This window comes from Cervus elaphus, chromosome 23 (genome assembly GCF_910594005.1).
Source record: "Cervus elaphus chromosome 23, mCerEla1.1, whole genome shotgun sequence".
Lineage (NCBI taxonomy): Eukaryota > Metazoa > Chordata > Mammalia > Artiodactyla > Cervidae > Cervus > Cervus elaphus.
The window spans coordinates 51,533,281-51,555,294 of record NC_057837.1 but is presented as its reverse complement, the minus strand read 5'-3'; the positions used below and the strand labels follow the sequence as shown (position 1 = coordinate 51,555,294).

At 38.3% G+C, this 22,014-nt stretch overlaps 1 protein-coding gene across 3 annotated transcripts in view; it reads left to right on the top strand.

Moving 5' to 3' along the window:
- ATRN (attractin) overlaps nt 1–22,014 on the top strand; it is a 186,658-nt gene that overhangs the window by 53,758 nt on the left and 110,886 nt on the right. For all 3 annotated transcript variants that reach the window (XM_043884857.1, XM_043884855.1, XM_043884856.1), the window contains exons 2-6: nt 4,386–4,469; nt 6,732–6,845; nt 14,907–15,035; nt 17,371–17,576; nt 18,785–18,953. In XM_043884857.1, the coding sequence (XP_043740792.1) occupies nt 4,386–4,469; nt 6,732–6,845; nt 14,907–15,035; nt 17,371–17,576; nt 18,785–18,953 (702 nt within the window). The remainder of the gene's footprint in view (nt 1–4,385; nt 4,470–6,731; nt 6,846–14,906; nt 15,036–17,370; nt 17,577–18,784; nt 18,954–22,014) is intronic.

Below are 22,014 nucleotides of genomic sequence, written 5' to 3'. Positions count from 1 at the left end.
GATCTCCTTGCAGTCCAAGGGACTCTCAAGAGTCTTGTCTAACACCACAGTTCAAAAGCATCAATTTTTCGGCGCTCAGCTTTCTTCACCATCCAACTCTCACATCCATACATGACCACTGGAAAAACCATAGCCTTGACCAGATGGACCTTTGTTGGCAAAGTAATGTCTCTGCTTTTTAATATGCTATCTAGGTTGGTCATAACTTTCCTTCCAAGGAGTAAGCGTCTTTTAATTTCATGGCTGCAGTCACCATCTGCAGTGATTTTAGAACCCCCAAAATAAAATCTAACACTGTTTCCACTGTCTCCTCATCTATTTCCCATGAGGTGATGGGACCAGATGTCATGATGTTAGTTTTCTGAATGTTGAGCTTTTAGCCAACTTTTTCACTCTCCCCTTTCACTTTCATCAAGAGGCTCTTTAGTTCTTCTTCACTTTCTGCCATAAGGGTGGTGTCATCTGCATATCTGAGGTTATTGATATTTCTCCTGGCAATCTTGATTCCAGCTTGTGCTTCATCCAGCCCAGTGTTTCTAATGATGTACTCCTCATATAAGTTAAATAAGCAGGGTGACAATATACAGCCTTGACGTACTCCTTTTCCTATCGGGAACCAGTCTGTTGTTCCATGTCCAGTTCTAACTGTTGCTTCCTGACCTGCATACAGGTTTCTCAAGAGGCAGGTCAGGTGGTCTGGTAATCCCATCTCTTTCAGAATTTTCCAGCTTACTGTGATCCACACAGTCAAAGGCTTTGGCCTAGTCAATAAAGCAGAAATAGATGTTTTTCTGAAACTCTCTTGCTTTTTTGATGATCCAGCGGATATTGGCAGTTTGATCTCTGGTTCCTCTGCCTTTCTAAAACCTTTAGTTGACCCTAAAAAGCCTGTCTGATCACATCTATTCATTATCTGTAAAATTATGTTAAATGTATGTTTAAAGATACACAGTAAATATTTAAAATAAAATAATCTTTTTCCAAAAGTGATGTATATTTGCGAATACCTGAACATATCCATGTGAAGTCTGTAGAAACTCTTAGGAGCAAAGGAAGTATAGTAGAATACCACAAAACTGAACTAGTGGGTAATTTATTTGCCTATAAAATTGGGGTGGTCTCTGTGGTGGTTTTGTACGATTCTTCAGGGACCTTTGCACTCACCTTTGATTTGTCACTCTTGGTGCTGCCTTTGTGTTCTGGCTCATTGCATGATGGCTAAATTAAAATCCAAACACAGCAAAGTTCAGTGGAAGAAGTGGAAGAAGGCTGGTCTCTTAGGATTTCTGTCACAGGTTGGGTTTCTTAAAAGCATTTGCTGATACAAAGTTTGAGGTACAAGTTAGGTATAACATCTAGGTACATCTAGGTGAGGAAGGGGCAGGAAGCAGAACTGGGCAAAGGAAGAAGTTGAGTTTCAGTGCAGGCTTGACTAAAGAGAGCTCTGGAGTAATGATTGCTTGCCAGAGTTGTCCTGTGTTAAATTGAAAAATGCCCAGCCTTTCTGTCCATTCTAGGATGGACTGTACTTGGAAGGGCATGACCTGAGGTAAGGCAACTCCTGATGGAACTGACATCTAGATGCTGTCAGTGGACCACAATCACTTCTGCAGCTGGCAGCAAGTCTTTTCTTGAAGAGGAGGTCTAGGTGGCATAGCTTCCATCTACCACACTTTCGTAGGAATGGGGAAATATTTCCTGGAAACCTTCCATCAGACTTGCCCTCACATCTAAGATTAGATTATATCCTGTGACCCAAATAATAGCCTTTCTCCTCTTCAGTAAAGAGTCCTGATTTTTCACTGAGTATATACATGGTCATCTGGGATAATGGCTCTCCTTCTCAGCCTCCCTGTACATTTAGGTATGTCTTAAGTTTTGGCTAGGGGGTAAGTTGAATGGTCATTTTTGACTTAGAGGCAAGGGGGTATGTACCTTGTTTCCTTGCAACTTCTTCCTGCTGGGTAGAATAAGGAGATAATAACTGGAGTTTGTGCAGCCATCTTGGATTATGAGATGGAAGCACATGTTGAGGAGGACAAGAGCAACAAGATAGAAGGTCCCTAATGATCATGGAAATGCTTTATGTGCTCCGGGTTGCTTACGTTTGGGCTCTATATCTTGGTTAAAGTCATTACTATTTAGGTTTTTCTATGCATTACATTAGAACTTAACTGATACACATTTCTAATTGGCACGAGGGTGTTGCGGTTCTTTAGTGGACCGGGACCTGGCAGTCTGGAGTCGATGATAAGAAAGTGAAAGAGAGAGAGCCAAAGGGAGGGAGGGAGAGAGAGAAAGAAAGAAAGACACGGGGACCCAAGCTCTGATGGAGCAAAGGTGCTTTAATGATTTTTCTGTGAGTATATATAGGCTGCAGTACAAGAAATTTCTTTCGATAATGATAAAGATTAGAAAACCAAACGTACAGTAACCGTTACCAAAGGAACAAAGGATAATAATGGTCACAAGGTCAGGAGACAATCCTCACCTCAAGAAAGGGGGTGAGACTAAGCAGTTTTGTCATAAAGAGAATGTTTTACTAAAGGAGACCCAAGCCTGTCTCACACAATGACCTCAGTCCTGAGAGCTGCGTCCAGTTCTACTCCCTTCTGGCAGAAGCTGATAAGGAACAGAGGATTTATGAGAAACAGCACGTAAGAATCCTCCCATCAAACATTCCCTGACACAAGGGCACAGGAAATCATGATTGGCTCGACTAACATTTTGGGAATGGGATGGATGTTGGGGAATAAGACACAGAGACATTTATATCAGGCAAGTACAGCAAGAGAATGTGAAGAAGTCGAGGGATTTTTCAGGGGATGATATTTGTGATGGACCCAGGAATCATACCTAGGTAAGTTGGAAAGTGGAATATGTGAGTGATGAACATGAAGAGTGATCGTTTGTGGATTGGAGGTCTCTGGGGCTGGAGATTCATTGGAGAGGGGGAACTAGGCTAAATGAACTAGAGAAAGCAGAGATGGTCATCAGAGTGTAGGTCACCTTAAATGGAGATTTTGGTGGTAGAGCTTTTACTCCTAACAGCAGGGCTGAAAAGAGTTGGTAACTAAAGTAGGGTAGAGGAAAAGATTGTTAATGGTGAAGTTAAAATACGGAGTTGCTGGGCTTTGGGTGTAATATCTTTATTGTGGTTGAGTGGAGGGTAGTGAAGTAGATGCTGATATTTTGAGCAGGTGAAGAGGAGTAATTGGTGTGTCAGTAGGTGACTCAGAAAGTAAGGAAGTCAGATCCAGAAGAGAGCATCTGTTTCAGAAAAGCTGACATTGTTGATGGAATAGGGAGGAAAAGTGATCTGGAAACAGCAATTAGGGAAGATAGCATCCTTCTTATGTGTTAAAATTTTCTATATAGCAAAAGATAGTAGACACAAAGTATAAAGAAAAAATAAACTGGGGACATATATTTATAGTACATTTACCATACAAATGGGAGCTCCTTGATATAAAAAGAGCTCCTAAACTTGATGCAAGGAGTGAACTTATTGGGAAAGACCTTGATGCTGGGAAAGATTGAGCATAAGAGGAAAAGGGGGTGACAGAGAATGAGATGATTGGGTGGTAACATTGGATCAGTGGACATGAGTTTGAGCAAACTCAGGGAGATAGTGAAGGGCAGAGAGGCCTGGCATGCTGCAGTTCCTGGTGTTGCAAAGAGTCAGTCACAACTTAGTGGCTGAACAACAACGACAACAACTCAGTAGCAAAATAGGTAAAGAATATGGAATCTTAATTTGCAAAGGAGAAAATGCAGATGATCAAAACATATAAGAAAATACTCATATGTTAGCGTTAGTACCAGTAAAAATACTAATGAGATACTAGGATGTGCCTGTCATTGGCAAGACCTAAAAATATTGATAGACTTCAAGCTTGGCGTGTATGTGGGGAGTAGGTGCTAGTGCATACTGCTGATGGAGTGCAGTGGATCGCCACTTTAGCTGTTGGCTGTTGTGTATTGATGTGCTTGCCCATCACAATTATGCTGGACACAGCATGTTTATCGTATTAACACATTTTCTTGTAACGGTAACTGTGTGGCCTTATTTTTTAAAAACCAACTTATAAGGAACTTCTTGTGGCCATTTTTATAGTGCAAAATGTGATTTTCCCATCTTAGCTGGAAAAATTTTGGTGTTTTTGTTCATTCCTTTTGGTTTTCATATGTTTGTATCCCCTTAAGTATATGACTAGATTTTGTTTCATCCAGATTTGTGTAATCTGAATGAAATAACTATCCAGTCATTTTCTTTTGGCCATAGTATGTATCAATGTACCCACTTGGATTTTATTGAGAATTAAGAAGGATATTATTAGCACATTAAATTTCGATGAGTTTAAACTTTGTTTATCTAATTACAGACTAACTGGATCTTCTGGATTTATAACAGATGGACCTGGAAATTATAAATATAAAACAAAATGCACATGGCTCATTGAAGGACAGTAAGTAATAATGACTTTTTTTTTCTTTTTTAAGATAGAGCTCATTGTGAGATTACTTATCCAACAAGTAAAATTAACAATCTATATCAACTTAAATTATTTTTTACTTGATAAACTTTTCTTTCACAAGTGAATTTGATTAGCTGAAGCTCCAATACTTTGGCCACGTGATGGGAAGAGCCAGCTCATTGAAAAAGACCCTGATGCTGGGAAAGATTGAAGGCAAAATGAGAAGGGGGCAGCAAAGGATGAGATGGTTAGAAAGCATCAGTGACTTGCGTGCTCAGTCACTTCAGTTGTATCCGACTCTGTGACCCCATGGACCATGGCCTGCCAGGCTCCTCTGTCCATGGGATTCTCCAAGCAGGAATACTGGAGTGGGTTGCTGTTTCCTTCTCCATCACTGACTTATTGGACATGAATTTGAGCAAACTCTGGGAGATAGTGGAGGACAGAGGAGCCTGGTGTGCTGCAGTCCATTGGGTCACAGAGTCAGACATGACTTAGTGACTGAACAACAACAACAACAAATTTTTTTTCTTAATCTTCAGTGTTAATTTTAAAATTTGTGTTGACTTCCAGATGAATTGTACATACCAGAAATTTGTATATTTTTGATTGTAATAGTTAGAAAACAGAATATTTTATTATGGTTGAGGTATGTAAAGATAATTTCACTTGAATAGGTAGCAGGGAAGGCAGGAGATTTTGATAGCCTTTTTTTTTGTTTGTTGGTTAGCTTATTTATTTATTATTATTTTTAGTGATTTAATATATAGAAATTTATTTCTTGCTAACCTAACAGTTCCAGGGCAGGTGTTACTGGTCAGTAGGTACCTTTCTTTCCATTAGTAGTAGGACCCATGCTTTCCTTTTCATTTTCAACTCTACAGTTATTGTAAGAACCACCAACCATCCTCTTTCTTCCTGGGCCACTGTAAAAGCCTTGAAATTGGCCTCCAGCTCCACTTTTTACCTTTGTCCCTTGTGCACTTCTCACTCACTTCTTATCTCATGTGACTTCTTCTGTTTGCTGTGTTTCACACATGCTGATTTTCTTCATGTTGCTTGAACACATCAACTTCTTAAGTCTAAGACTTTAAGATTGTTGTTCTCTCTGTCTGAAACATTTTCTCTTCCAACTTTTCACATGGCTTACCTCTCACCATTTTAATCTTTTCCAAAACTTTCTGGGGTATTTCCCCACCGCTTGTTGTACTACTGTTAATACATCACATTCCTTTAATTTCTTTGCAGTATTCATCACCATGTGAGTTAACTTGTTTATGTATTTATTTAGATGTTTGGTTAGGGATGTTAGACACAAAATATGAGGTAGACAAAAGATTCAGGCTGGAGACTTACAGTTAGAAATCACCAAGATATAGATGGTGTTGATAGTCCAAGAACTTTATGAGTAGAGTGTTTGTGCTAAAGCCAGGCTGGAGAATGAAGAGTAGGATGTGAAGAATTTGAAAAAAGCAAAGTCTTCTGTGGCATTTCAGAGGAGAAAGGGACAGGTGTATTAGTAGCTGGAAGGAGAGTTGGGATTTGAAGTTTTTTTGTTTTGTTGTTTTTAATAAAATGTGATACTTTAAGAGACTTAAGTGTGGGTGTGCAAGTTTCAGAAGAGAGGGAGATCTTAAATATTTCAGAGATAGAAGGAAAAGTAGATAGATGTGTATCTATTTTGAAAAACAGGAATTTGAGAAAATTTTGTCTGGGTGCTGAGCATAAGCAGGTAGATGGGACTGAGTGGTTTGAAATAGTCCTTGAAAGTTAGTTAGGACTGCTGGCAGAATCAGAGCACCAGTACTGGAACCAGCCTACCCAGTGGTGTGACTTTTTCCAGCATGGCTTTGTTTTCTCCAGATTTAGTCTAGGTCAAAGCAGATTGGGGATTTTTCCAGGGAGTTCCATGAAAAGGCAGAGGGGCAGGTGAGTTTAGAGGATTGGCAGGTATGTTTGTGAAATGAGGTAGTATGGAGTCTTAAGTTGAATAAGAAGGGCTAATAGATTGGTAAAGAATTGTGACTGTATAGACTGTAAGGTCCAAGGTGCATAGACCATGTATATTTTGTTTACCATTGCATGTTTGGTGATCTTTTGCACATAGAAAGTACTAAGGAAATCTTTGACAAGTGAAGGAGTGCTGATTTTGTACTATTTCTTTTCTTTATAGATTCTATAAAAAACTGTTTTTTTGCAAATGTTTGGGAGTAATGATGATTAGTATAAATTACTTTTTTCTCTTCTTTTCAGGCCAAATAGAATAATGAGACTTCGTTTCAATCATTTTGCTACAGAGTGTAGTTGGGACCATTTATATGTTTATGACGGGGACTCAATTTATGCACCCCTAGTTGCTGCCTTTAGGTAAGCTCAGTCATATAAATACTGGTTAACCATTATTTGTTTTCTGAATTCATTTATCACCTAGACTGTATTCTTAGTGGAGTCACCTTTTTATCACTTAAAACATTTTCATGGAAAGAGTACTAGTTATGGAGTCCTATCAGTTGTGTCCTAGTCCTGACTTTGCTGCCTGTAACTACTGGGTAACTTTTGGGGGCAGAATACTCTCTTTTTAGTTTCCTGATCTAAAAAATTGTGATAGTAGTATCGAGTTTACCTACTACTTATGGTGGTGGTGAAGTATACATCTGAAAATGTTTTGTAATATATTGACTAATAATATTTCTGTTAAAAAATTAGATCAGGAATCATGTTCATTTTGATCCTTGTTGTGTTCCTCATTGCATAGGCATTCAGGAATTATTTGTTGTATTCATATGTAGTTGTGTGCATGTGTGATGTGTAATTATGTAAATACCTTAATATGGGGGAGGAAAAAGTTTTGGAAGGATGTACGTAAATGAGCAGTGGTTATCTGTGGAGAATGAGAAACATTCCAGTTATGTGTTGTGATTTTTTTTCAAAAAGTATATTCTGTGTTTATAGTTTAACAGTTTAACACCAAATACATGGGGTATTCTGAATTGTTTTGGCATTTTACTTTTTACTAACAGTCAATAGCCATGTTATTTATCGTATTTTTGATCACGTGTGAATTCAAAACTGTTCTAGTTTTCTTCCTTTTACTCTACAGAGGATTTTTAAAATATGTTTTCTGAAATGCATATCCTTAGAGAGTCATAGTTGTCAGTTTTTCATCTACAACTGACTTTCTGGATTTCTTCCTCTCAAATATTTTAGTTCTCTGACTTTAAAAGAAATCAGTTTAACAAATATATTTTGTACTCCTCACATGGGACTGGTTGATGTCTCATGTGAGTGAGGAGATAACAGAGGCGAGAAGCCAAACACGAGAGGGCAAAGGACAGGTGAGGTCAGAGGACTAGTGTACCCTTGTATTTCTCCCTTTGGCTTAGAAATCTCTCCAATATATCTTTGAACTGAGAATCAAGGTCGTTTTCTGGGTTTCAGAGATTCACTTAGAGAACCAAAGAACAGGGTGGATAGGCTATGCTAGTAAGCATTAAAATATTGGCCACTTCAAAGAAAACTATAAGCAAGGTGAAAAGACAACCTTCAGAATGGGAGAAAATAATAGCAAATGAAGAGACAGACAAAGGATTAATCTCAAAAATGTACAAGCAACTCCTACAGCTCAATTGCACAACAAAGGAAACTATAAGCAAGGTAAAATATTGGCCACATGTTGGACCTATCTATCTTTATCCCAGAATTTGACTCATACCTTGTCTTATAGCAAGAAGCACGCCAAACTTTAACACAATCACAAAAACTATTATATCTTTAGTATGATGCTCTCATGATAATAGTGTATGTTGAACATGTTGAAGGTTCACTTGGTAACTGCATTTGTTAATTAAAACTCATGGAGTCCCTTCTGTGTGCCAGGTGCTTTGAATGAGCTTGCCAGTAGCTCTGTGGGAACATCTGCCAAGTGGGTATGCATAAGCATATAGTTCACCTGACTGTGTATCTAATGAGCAGACATGTGAACCAGTAGCAGCAACAAATAAGCAGAAGGGTATAACTGTTTTAGTCATTGACTTTTGAGAGAAGCCAAAGTAAATGTACAGACAACAGGAGGATTTTTAAGTTTCTATTAAAAAAATAGTTTATTTACTGACAGGTATAAATTAATAATTGATTGTATTAAAAATTTAACTTATGACATATTTGAGTGTGCATCTTCTAAAATCATAGTGAGACAATGTATGTTTAATAGTTGAAATTTCCCTGAAACACAGAACCCTTGAAGCACTGACATACCAAAGAGTGTGAAAATAACTTTTAGTCATAAGACACTTTCACAAAGATGGCATGCTGAGGAGTGCCGCTGGGTCAGGAGGACTTTGGGTAGCGGAATCAAACCAGTGTAATGTGCTGTGGGTCCAGATTAGAGTGAGCTTGGCGGCAGATTGTTCAGCCAAATAAAGAAAAGGAGAGCCACACAGGATTCAGAAGATGTGGACTTCTAATCTGAGTTCTGCCCAGGGCTCTTACGTGCTCTGCTCCTCAGCTTCTGAAGCCTAAACTGAAGGTGTTGTACTGTGTTTTCGCTGGGTGTATTGCAAACCATCAAGTTTAGTTGGATACTTAACTGGTTGATCACATTTATATGTTGAAGTTCTCAATAAAGTTTGTTTAACAAACAGAGTTCCACCACTCGGCGAATTTGAGAACCACTGGAGCAGCTCTCTTCCAGTTGTACAACATTATGATTTTGTGGTGCATTCACTTCAACAAATGTGTAAGTGTAGCACCTGTGTGGAACACCTGCCAGCTCTGCTCATATCTTTTGGGACGAAGATGCAGAGGTTGGTAGTAGTGATGCAGCAGGGAGAATAGTTTTCCTCTCTGAGAACATTCTTATTCCTTTTAGAACTTTTTGTTGTTGTTTTTAAGAAAGTCAAATATTTATGAGGCAGTTGTTTAGACTGTGATGAAGAGCTGTTAGAGGAAGTCTTGTGAAAGCAGGAGTCAGTCTGTGTCCAACACCGTGTTGAAATCATGGTCAGACTATGGCAAGTCAAACCTCTTTTGTGATTGTAGATCCTCCTTCACCAGTCGGAAGTATAGATGTTGTCTGGCCCCATCCCCTGGCTCCTATCCCTGACTTTAAGAATCTGGCTTACCTTCCACATCTGCCTATCCTTGAGTGTAGTGTTTTACAAGCAGACGGGTGTGTCAGACTAAGGGTTACTGGGACTTCCCTGGGGGTCCAGTGGTTAAGAATCTGCTTTCCAATGCAGGGGTTTGATCCCTGGTCAGGAAACTAAGATCTCACATGCCTCGGGGCAACTAAGCCTGCACACCACAACTAGAAAGAAGCCCATGTGCCGCAACAAAGAGCCCAAGTGCAGTAACTAAGACCTGACACAGCCAAAAATAAATGAATTAATAAATATTAAAAAAACCCCAAAAACAGCAACTGAGGATTACTAGTAAACTTACACAGTGTAGTTGGCAAAGTCATGTTGTGCCCCAGGTGTGTTTAGAGAGTCCATGTCTGTCTGGCACAGTTATGTTAAATTAAGACAGTATCTTTAGTTCAGTGATTTTCAAAAATGGTTCTGAACAGTGATACTCTGTGTTTAAAATATAAGATTATGAAGAACCCCAGGGCAAGCAGTTCTTGATTCTCAAGTTGAACTGCTGGCTGCAGCCTAAGCTGAGTCTGCGTTTATTCACCTGCCTAGGGGCAGGGGACAAGGAGGTGGAGGCAGCTCTGGGTCACAGTTGAATGGCCCACCTGCATCATCACTTTCTCACCCACACACTTTCTATTGCCTTGCACACTGGGTTGATGTTTGTATTCATTTTTTTTGTAAAAGTTTATATTTGTCATGAAAGTGAAAGTTGCTCAGTCATGTCCAATTCTTTGCTGTATAGTCCATGGAATTCTCCAGGCCATAATACTGGAGTGGGTAGCATTTCGCTTCTCCAGGGGATTTTCCCAACCCAGAGATTGAACCCAGGTCTCCTGCATTGCAGGTGGATTCTTAACCAGCTGAGCCACAAGGGAAGCCCAAGAATACTGGAGTGGGTAGCCTATCCCTTCTCCAGGAGATCTTCCTGACCCAGGAATCAAACTGGGGTCTCCTGCATTGCAGGCAGATTCTTTACCAACTGAGCTATCAGGGAAGCCCCTATTTTTTTTTTGTCATAAACCAATTTTATTTTCACACTGGGAGAAAGCCCATTCCAAAACTGTCACAGTTTCAAGTGAAGTGAAAAGAAGCAAATGCCTGAGTCTCTCTGACAGTAGGGAAGCTGATCCCCTTCAGCAATGTGGGCATCTAGTCCCTCTCCTTCTGTGGCTCTCCATCCTTTCTCCCGCCACCCATTCAGTCATTCATTCTATATATGTCCCCACCATATAAATAATAAGTACTAGAAGCCATCTTTTACTGGGCATCTACTAGTGTGAGACGCCATTTAAACGCTTCACTTGCTTTAACGGTTTGATTCTCATTACTTGGTCGTGAGGTAGATAGAATTTCCTTCATTGTGCTTTTGAGGAAGCTAAGGCTCAGAGATGTTAATAACATGCTTAGGCTTTTGGAACAAGAATCGGAGTTCCACGTATATGAAACATTTAATGCTTTCCAGCCTGCTTTATGGCTGGTTTTGTTATTTGATGTGTTAATTTGAGCAACTTAATTTACTTTTTAGCAGTCTGTGTGGATAACTAAAAGCCCAGTTAAGTATTTTATTATTTCAGGCTACTTATGCCATGCTTGGGATGTTGTTTGAAAGAAAGAAAAATACATTTAACATATTTCTGCACCTTCATCTTCTAAGTAAACCTGTGGATGATTTGATGGGGGTAAATGAAAATATTTCTTGTACACACATACCAAGGACATGCTTGTGGCTAAAGTGAGTTGATAATGTTGTGCAAAGGATAGTTGTCACCAACTCATTTCTTTATAGTCCATAATGAAACCAACATCTTGTATACTGTTAATTCTGTAAACAGATGCATGTTCAAAAGATCTATTATGGTCTTGTAATCTTAATCTAATATATTTTAGATATTTTAATTTTTTCCCTCTTGGGAAATACATTTAGTATAGTGTAGAAAATACTTCATGACATTTTCATATAAGGTTATATAACTTTTCATACATAAACATGAAATTTGTTGTAGAAAATTCTTTAAACCAAACATTTTAATCTAGGACTTCAACTTAATCTGTCCCTTGATTCTATTTTTATGTGGCCCTTAAAAAACATATCCAAAAATCCATTGCTAATATAGCAATAAAAACACTTCGGGTACTGACAGCCTCTTTGGAGTATGTATATATAAAGTTGCAAACTTGTATTCATATTCTTTTCTGTGATATGTTGTACTAAAATCCAAAGTGGCTTTTGCACCATTTTGTAAAACAGTTAGTTTCCTTTGATGTTGGTACCAGATTTGCTGTAAATGACTGCTGCGTTGGAGGTTAAACATTGTTAGCAAAGTTACAACCAGAACACTAAATTATGGATAAAATTTTCAGAATTAAGTGGCATAGGTAAATTTTGTTAGGATTTATGCAAAATTTGTTCATTATCAAACCATGCCCTTTTTTTTCCCCAGAAAGGAAAAAAAATGTGGTTTTTTGTTGCTAGGTTATACTTTGTGTAGTAAAGAAAAATTTCTTCAGTCCATGTTGTAATCTTCATACTGCGATTTTAAGGTTGTCTAATGTATACTATAGTAAATAGATGATTTTGAGAAAAAAAAAAAAAAAGAATCGGAGTTCACATCTCTATGATCTTAAAATTCATGCTAGAATAACAGAGTGTCCAACTTGTGACCGAAGTCCCCAGTCTTTTCCTGTGCCAGTGTTTGTTATGCCAACGTTGCTTTTGACTTGCCTTTTTCTGGGTGACCCTACTCTTTCAAGTACTTATCCCTCAGTGTTTTAGAGCTCTGGTGTATAAAACTGATGAAAGCATGGTGATGGTTGAAACCTTCATTTAGGTCTGTGATCAAATGTCAGTTCTTCCGAGAGTCCTTCCCTAAATGCCCTTTCTAAAGTAGTACTTTCTGTTCTTTTACTGTTTTATTCCGTTTATAGCCTTTACCTCTGCCTGACATTATGTATACACACCTGTGGGCCAGGCGTAGGGGACTGATTATCTAGGCTTATTTATTCTTTCTCTGAGAGGTGAGCTCCAGTAAGGGCAGAGACGTCTTTACTGTACCTAGAACAGTGGCTTACTTGTAGTAAGTACTTAGTATTTGTCAGTTGAATACATAGTAGAGAATGTTTCACTATTTTGCAACCCAAAGACCCTGATGCTGGGAGGGATTGGGGGCAGGAGGAGAAGGGGATGACAGAGGATGAGATGGCTAGATGGCATCACTGACTCAATGGACATGAGTTTGAGTAAACTCTGGGAGTTGGTGATGGACAGGGAGGCCTGGCGAGCTGCGATTCATGGGGTCGCAGAGTTGGACACGACTGAGCAACTGAACTGAGAGCACCTTCAGGGTCATTGGGTTCCTAGAATTCTGCCTTCATATTAAAAACTTGTTGAATGAACATCCTATCGCTTCTTCCTCCTCACACCCTGCCTATATGCTCTTCCACTCATTTTTATATGCACTTATATAAATACACATAAATGTACACATACACTAGGCCTATTGTCTTAATACTTGTTTTTTTTTTCCTACTCATCAGAATGGCTTGATGAGTGCCTTGTTAGTCCTAGAGACCTCCATGTATGTAATGACTCATTCATCCAGCTCCTGAATGACCGTTTTTGTGGTTTCAACCTGCTCTCATTCTGAATAGTGCTATAGTGAGGATTCTTATATATTTGTCTTTGTGTACATGAGCAAGTATTTCTTCTACTAAGAAATAGAATTGTTAGGTCATAATGAATGAGCATTTAAGACAGTCGTAGGCCCCAAAATGTGTGCCCTAGGAAAGAAGAGAAGCCAGCATGTCTGGGGTCGAGTGAGTGAAAGTAAGAAAGTACAGATCTTCTTTAGCTTATGATGGGATTACATCCTGATAAACCCATCATCGACTGATACATTTAATACACCTCACCTACTGAACAACATAGCTTAGCCTCGCCCACTTTAAATGTGCTAAGAACACTTACATTAGCCTGTAGTTGGGAAAGTCATCTAACACAAAGCCTATTTTATAATTAATGTTGACTATCTCATGTAATTTATTGATACTGTACCGAAAGTGAAAAGCAGAATGGTTGTCTGGGCACAGAGTAATTGTACATGGCTGTTTAACCTTGTAATCATGTGGCTGACTGAGGGCTGCAGCTCTGTGCCTGGGTCTAGCATCATGAGAGAGCATCATACAGCATATCACTAGCCTGGGAGAAAGTAAAAATTCAAAATTCTAAGTACAGTTTCTACTGAAAATGAGTACCTTTTGTACCATTGTAAGTCAAAAAATTATAGTCAAAAGATTTTAAATGGAACCATCCATAAGTTGGGGACCATCTGTAATAGATGAGATGTTTGTTCATGGGATGGGGTTGTGTGTGGAACAGATTACACAGGGCCTGATAAGGAGTTAGGCTTTTTCTGAATGAAATTATGGTGGTACTGAACAGTAACTGGGCAAAAGATATGAGCATGTGAAGAAGAGCAAAAGATGGAAAGTAAACATAGGAAAAATCAAACTCAGGAGCATAAGAGAAGCTCAAAACCATAGTTTAAAAGATCACTTTCATGTATTAAACTAGCCAAGCTAAAATAGGACAGATAATCCTCCTTGTTGTCAGGATGAGGTGTCTTGGTGGGATTTCAAGTCAGCACCTCTCTTCTGGAAAGCAAGTTGGTATATTGATTGAGAGCCTTAAAACCATCATTTAGACCCTTGGACTCAGTAGTTCTTTCTCTTTACAAAGACCCAACAGATACTATTGTGTGCTGAGCTCTGAGTAAGGTTCTAAAAGCTCTGAGGGAGTTAGAGACATAGAAAGACTGTGGACTATTGCTTAGAAAAATAGAATATAAGGTGTAGTATGGCATCAGTTAGGCAAATAAAATACATCAGAATGCTAATAGTATTGAGATTATGGGTGTTTGTGTATCAGACTTTTATTTCTATTTTTACTTTGCGCACCTTTCGTGGTGTATGTTTGGTATCCTTCAGCTAATAAAGTTTGTTACATTCTGTGATTATAGAGGTTTACTCAGTTTTTCAGAGGAATATTATAAAAAATTCTACTAAAAAAAGAATAGGGTCACTGATTTCAAATCTCATTAGAAATACACCCTGGAATAGAGGAGAGCCTAGCAAAAGATTCAGATCTGTTCCTTTGCATTTATCATAGGAATTTACCTTTCTTCCTAGAAGTGACTTTTCAAATTATAAGAGTGAAATCCGGTTGAATTTGTGTCCATCACCGTATGATGTGTCTCTTCTTGTGCTTCCCTTCATAAGACATGTGTTTTCATTTCAGCGGCCTCATTGTTCCTGAGAGAGACGGCAATGAGACTGTCCCAGAGGTTGTTGCCACATCAGGTTATGCCCTGCTGCATTTTTTTAGTGATGCTGCTTATAACTTGACTGGATTTAATATCACTTACAAGTAAGATATATAAGTTTAATATTTGTGATTTTTTTCAGAAGACTGTATACTTTGTTTTAACAATAATAATGACTAACATATATTGAAGGTTTATAGTGTGCCAGGCATTGTGCTAGCAGTTTGCATGAATTTTCTCATTTAAAGTTCTTTTAAAAACTCAGATACAAAAAAAAAAAACCAAAACCCAGATACAGGCACTGTTTTTCTACTTCTTTTATAAATGAAGAAACTGGCAGGAAAAGGTAAATTGTCAAAGTTGTGGGACCGCAGTTGCAACCCAGGTCTTGCTGCTGTTGAGTTTCTCCTGAAAAAGAGGGGCATCATCCATTTGCACTAATGGATAAAAACATTGGAGGAGTTGGCTAAGTGCAATTTAACAAACATTAGTAGTTTTCATGTACTAAGAGGTTGGCCATTGATGACAAAGGAAATGTAGATCACAGACTCTGAGCAGCTTTTGGAATTTGTTGTAGGAGAGAGGCTCACTCTGTCTTTTCCTTTTTTTCCTTCTAATGTTTATTTTCATAAATAGTTAAATTCATAAAATTCCATAAGCAGTGGGGTCTGTGATAAGAACTTCTGTGACCCACAAAACCTAAAATACATATTATTTGGCCTTTTACATAATATATTTGACAACTTCTGTTATAGCTAGTGACCCCCCTGTGTAACCTTTATGCTAGGTTCTTTTTCTTGCACATTTTCTCAGGATCTCAGTAAACTTTCAAGACTGTTTAAAGCTGTCCTTATCTTGATTAGTATGGTGATTCAGTTTTTTAGGTATCCAGGCTTTGTGACTTGGCAACCTGGGCAGCTCATCACAAGCCTGGGCCTGAAAAGTAGGCGAAGTAGGCATGTGCGTTTATTGTGTTAAATTAAACATAGATTATGAAAATACTGAATGCAAACACTTTCAAAATTTTATTATAGATGTATCATGAACTGACATTTGGGTGTAGGCATGAATGTTACACCCAGACAATAAAGAATCTGCCTGCATTGCTGGAGACCCAGGTTCAATCCCTGGGTCGGGAAGATCCCCTGGAGAAGGGAATGGCAATCCACTCCAGTATTCTTGCCTGGAGAATCCCAGGGACAGAGGAGCCTAGTGGTCTATAGTCCATGGGGTTGCAAAGAGTCAGACATGACTGAGCGACTAACATTTTCACTTTCTTCATGAATGTTAATTGGGCTTCTCTGGTAGCTCAGCTGGTTAAGAATTCACTTGCAATGCAAGAGACCCCGGTTCGATTCCTGGGTTGGGAGGATCCCCTAGAGAAGGAAAAGGCTACCCAGTCCAGTATTCTTGGGCTTCCCTGGTGGCTCAGACAGTAAAGAATCAGCCTGCAATGCAGGAGACCTGGGTTCTATCCCTGGGTTGGGAAGATCTCCTGGAGGAGGGCATGGCAACCCACTCCAGTGCTTTTGCCTGGAGAACCCCCATGGACAGAGGAGCCTGATGGGGTCAGTCCATGGGGTCACAGAGTCAGACACGACCGAGCCACTAAGCACAGCACAGCACATGAATGTTAATTAGCTTGTTTTTGTAATTGATTTCTGATTTTCTGACATACCTTGCTAAAAAAAATTTTTAAGTTGCTTACACTCTTATGGACTTCCCTGGTGGCTCAGAGGTTAAAGCATCTGCCTGCAATGGGGGAGACCTGGGTTCGATCCCTGGGTCGGGCAGATCCCCTGGAGAAGGAAATGGCAACCCACTCCAGTATTCTTGCCTTTCACTTTCAACTTTACACTCATATAGTATCTTCTAATCCTGTTATCTCCCCTTTTTAAAATCTGAATTATGTCTTTTCAAAGTATTGTCAATATAATTAAGTCACGTTGCTATGCAACACTTTATGATTAAACTTATGTATTAAGTTAAACTGCCCTTCTCTTTTCTCCTATCTGAGATAGGTAGGTAAGCTTACTAAGAAATCTACAATACACCAATCTGTGCAATAATTTTAAACAAATTCTGTAAACTTTCAGAGACAATCCAGAGGAATGAGGATGGTAGTGTATTGTTGTTAGTTTGTTTTTTCCTTTTTTTGTCCAGACTTGTAAGCATGCATTTGGCAGTTTTATAATGCTCATCATTTGTGGGCTAATTTGTCTCTTTTTATGAGAATCCAACAGGTTTAATTTTATTTTATTACTTGCCTAGCTCTGCAGGGTTGAGTGACCCCATTTAGGCTGAATGGTAAGTACTGCAATTATACTTGTGAACTGGCTAGATAGTGAGATTTCTTAAGCCTTATGTAGGAAGAAGTTCTGCTAAATTAATCAGAGTGTTGCTTTGTATTGATTTAATTTCCCTCCACTATTTTTATAGTTTTGACATGTGTCCGAATAATTGCTCAGGCCGAGGAGAGTGTAAGATCAGTAATAGCAGCAACACTGTTCAATGTGAATGTTCTGAAAACTGGAAAGGTGAAGCATGTGACATTCCTCACTGTGTAAATAACTGTGGTTTTCCTCATCGAGGCATCTGCAATTCAAGTGATGTCAGAGGATGCTCCTGCTTCTCAGAGTGGCAGGGTAAGAGTGTTTTTCTTTCTTTTTTTTCTTTTAATTCACAGAATGTTTCTAGCTTAATAAATTGTAGATTCACTTTGTTCCTAGTATCTGTAACATTTATATTAATCGTATATCAGGAGGCATTTAAATTTTCATATCTCTTTATTCAACTTCTTACAAATCTTTGAATTTTATAAATGTATGATTGTGGTCTCTTTATAGAGTTTTGAAACACTTTAATATTCTTCACAGTTCATTCATGAATTTAGAGAACTTGGTCTCAGCCATAAGACATCGCAGAGACCCAAGCCGAGATGTGGGACAAGAGCTGACAATAATGGTTTCTCCACAGAAACTTTCAATAAATTCACAGGAAGTTGGAGTTTATTATGCAGTAGAATCCTAAAGCAGTCAGTTAATGCAGATAAAGATTATTAAACAACCCCTTTAGCAAATTCTTCAAGGGGTAGGTGATTAACGGCTGTTACTGATTTAGTTATTTATTTTTTATACATTTACTCCTTTCTCAGAACACTTTTATTTTGAGTTTCCAGAAATATGCTTGTTTAAATGCTTTAGCTTATTCAATTTGGCTTACATAGAGGAGTTAAACAATTGAAGTATTTGACTAACTTCCAATTTGCTGGAGCAGAAGCCAAACATCTCAGAAATTAAGTTTCTTGATTTTCCAGGAAATGGATAGTTTATAACACATCCAGGACTAGTCTTTACATTTTAGCTCTGTAAGGTTTTTCATTTGAATTAATAATTCCTTTGTCCACTCTTTCCTCTGAGAGCTGCTTAGCAAGTATTTCATTACTAAAAAATCCTAACCTGGATATAGTCAGGTCTTCAGTAGAAAGTGTGATTTTAAATTTTGTTAGAGATTATCCTTGGTCACTAGCTTTGAGTAAATTGAAAGTGCAAATTAAAGGGATTTGTCTGATATTTATTTATTTATTTATTTATTTTTTTGTCTGATATTTAGATGCTAAAGGAAAGACTATAAGCATTCTTTAGATATTTGTTGGATTTGGATGATTAAAACTTGAAATGCAGTAATTTTCTGTTTTTGGCCATGCTGCACGGCATGTGGGATCTTAGTTCCCTAACCTGTGCCCAGCTGCAGTGGAAGGGTGGAGCCCTAACATCAGGACCACCAGGGAATTCACGAAATGCAGTAATTTGAAAGCTGCACTTTGTAAAGCTAATTTGTTATGTTTTGTTAGGTCCTGGATGTTCAGTTCCTGTGCCAGCTAACCAGTCATTTTGGACACGAGAGGAATATTCTGACCTAAAGCTCCCCAGAGCCTCTCATAAAGCTGTGGTCAATGGAAATATAATGTGGGTTGTTGGCGGATATATGTTCAACCACTCAGATTACAACATGGTTCTAGCGTAAGTTGTTTTAAACATTTTTATAAGAAGCTTAGTTTTCCATTTTGAAGATAGTTAAAATAGAGATAAGTAAAAAGAAAAGAAATCATCAGTAATTGCATTCCTGAAGAAAATCTCTGTTAGTATTTTGGCAGTTGTATTCTAGACTTTTGGGGACATGTTCCTAGTTTTTGAAAAAGGAAGTCCAAAAGAATTCATTGTTGTAGTGAGGAGTAATTCATCTTTTCCATATACTGTCTCAAAATTTGCTTCAGATATATATAGTAAATTCTTGATAAATAAGGGATTGCTTTACCTTTTAATTTAATTAGCATTTCTGTAGGTTAAGTGACTTGAATTTATAATTTACTAGGGGGAAATTATGTCATTCTCTAATATTTCCCAGGGTTCAAGGTCTGTTCGCTGGTTCCATGCTGCTCATCCTGAAGGGTATATATGAAGGGAATATACTTCCATAATGGAATTAACTATGGAGATTGACTTTGAGTAGAAATTTATAAATACTTGTGCTGATTTTGCACCCTGGAAACTTTTCCTAAACATTTTCTGCTAATGAATGTTGTAAAAAATCAGCATCTATTCATTAAGTAATGAATTCTGGAAATATGACAGTGGTAGTATAGCTTCTGAATCCCCCAAACATAGTCATTAAAAATCAAAACACAGAGGGCTTCCCTGATGGCTCAGTGGTGAAGAAACCACCTGCCAATGCAGGAGACACGGGTTCAATCCCTGATCCAGGAAGATCCCACATGCCACAGAACAGCTAAGCCTGTGTGCCACAACTACTGAGCCTGTGCTCTATAGTTGTGGAGCCCAGGAGCCACAACTACTGAAGCTTGCACACCCTAGAGACTGTGCTCTGCAAAAAGAGAAGCCTCTGCAATGAGAAGCCCATGCACTGCAAGTAAAAAATAGCCCCCATTCTCCACAGCTAGAGAAAAGCCTGTGCAGTAACAGAGACCCAGCACAGCCAAAAGTAAGTAAATGAATAAAATTTAAAAATTAAAACACAAAACAAGTAAGACATAGGGGCAGCATCTATACAAACTTGGACAAAAGGCATCTACCTACTTGAATGGGTGGAGTTAAACCATTGACAGCTATAAGACCAATGTGCTGTCAGTATCTTTGTAACAGTAAGCAGAGGGGAGCAGTGGGCCCACCAACAGTAAACCCAAAAACCCACTGGGAAACTCAGCAAGCTGCTTTGAGAACAACAATGTAATTGGGAAGATTTTGCATATTCTAGTATGCAAAATCTAGATGAGTTCAAGGGATCTGTAGTAGGATCTGAAGAGGCTGAAGCGGATTCTGACTTATTAACTCTCAAAATAAACTAGTCAAAGACTCTTTGTAGGAGAAAGCCCCAAACTGAGGAAATGCTGCTGGAAATAAAATTCACATCAAACAGGACAGAGACAGCCTAGAAAAAGTTCAAAAACATCCAGATATCAGTCTGGGAAGGGAACAGAGGCAGGAGATCTCAGCAAGTACGGTGCAGGATAGTTGGACAGTACACTACAACAGAAGAGGAGCTAGTGAGCTAAGAAATTAAGAAAAACTAGCTAAATAAAACTCCTCCTCTAAGAGTTCAGGAAAAAGTAATTTTACTTAAAGTTCAGCAACAGAAAAATATCAAGGTCAAATCTCATGGAAAGTTATTACAGAAAAGAAGAGAATAAGTAGGCTAACACCCCTTCAAACATATAAGCATAATAGAAAAATATATTCACAAAACTGATAAATATTATAACTTAGTATTCCAAAATAAGCTAAAATACAAGAAAAGTTTAAAAGACATTAAAGAACAATATAACCAGAACTAGAACATTTCAGAAAAGAGATGATAGAAATTAGGAAAGAATTTTAAAATAATTTCAGAATTAAAGACAAACTTAGAAGGAACACACAGAATAAACACAGCAGATAACTCTTTTAGAAATAGAATATGAAAAAAAAAGAAATAGAATATGAAAAAGGAAATTTTTTAAAATCACAAATAAATGAAGGTTGTTTTGCCCTGTTCTTTGTATGGTAAGTATAGTTAAAAGCCCTGAAATTATATATAAAACAACATACAAAACAAACATAAGGAAACTCTGAAGAAGGCAGTCTTACCCAAGAACCAAAGAATGACATAATGGTAAGTTCTGAGAATTTTACTTTTGTTTCGTATTTTCTCAGACTTGATGTTGAAAAAATCAGCAGTCTGGAAATGTTAATAGGTACAAGCTGAAAAAACCCAAGAAAACCCTGTTTTCTCTAGCATGAGGACCAGGAAAGGGGCAGGTTAGCAAGACAGAAAACTTTTAGATAATAACCATTCTACCCTATCCAAACACCACAGAAAGAACTATGGCCTCACCCACATCCCTGCCTGGAAAGTGTAAGTGTAGAGTCTAAATTTCCACTTAATGCTAGGAGATAGTGAGGTGCTCCAATCACCCCCCTCCATCCTACCAGGGTAGGGTTAAAGAAGGCCAGTTAGAGAGCTGGGACTTTCTGCACTAGGCATTAATGAGGTCTCTCTGACTCCTGTGACATCAGTGGAGTCACTGTGGGGATTTCTACCCTGGCCTGGCAGCAATAGCAAGAATGAGTGGACCTTCTGTCTCTCCCCTGGGGTGGTGTCAGAGGAGGCCTGCTCTAACAGAAGATTTAAATAAGATCCAAAGTCTTAATGTCATCATGCCTCAAATGTTCAGATTTCAGTTGAAAGTCATTTGACATGCTAAGAGCCAGGAAAATCTCAACTTGAATGAAAAAAGACAATCAAGAGACACTAATACCGAGGTGACACATATATTAGACTTATCTGACAAAGATTTTAAAGCAGCCATTATAAAAAATGCTTCAGCAGTTCTCTCAGCAATAGAAAGGAGAGGACAGAGGAATCAGTGAACTTGAAGGTAGAACAGTAGAAATTCCTTAATCTGAACAACACAGAGAAAATAGAACATTTAAAAAAAATGAACAGAATTGCAGAGACCTGTGGATTGTAACAAAATATCTTAACATTTCTGTCACCAGAGGAGCCCTGGAAGGAGAGGAGGAACTG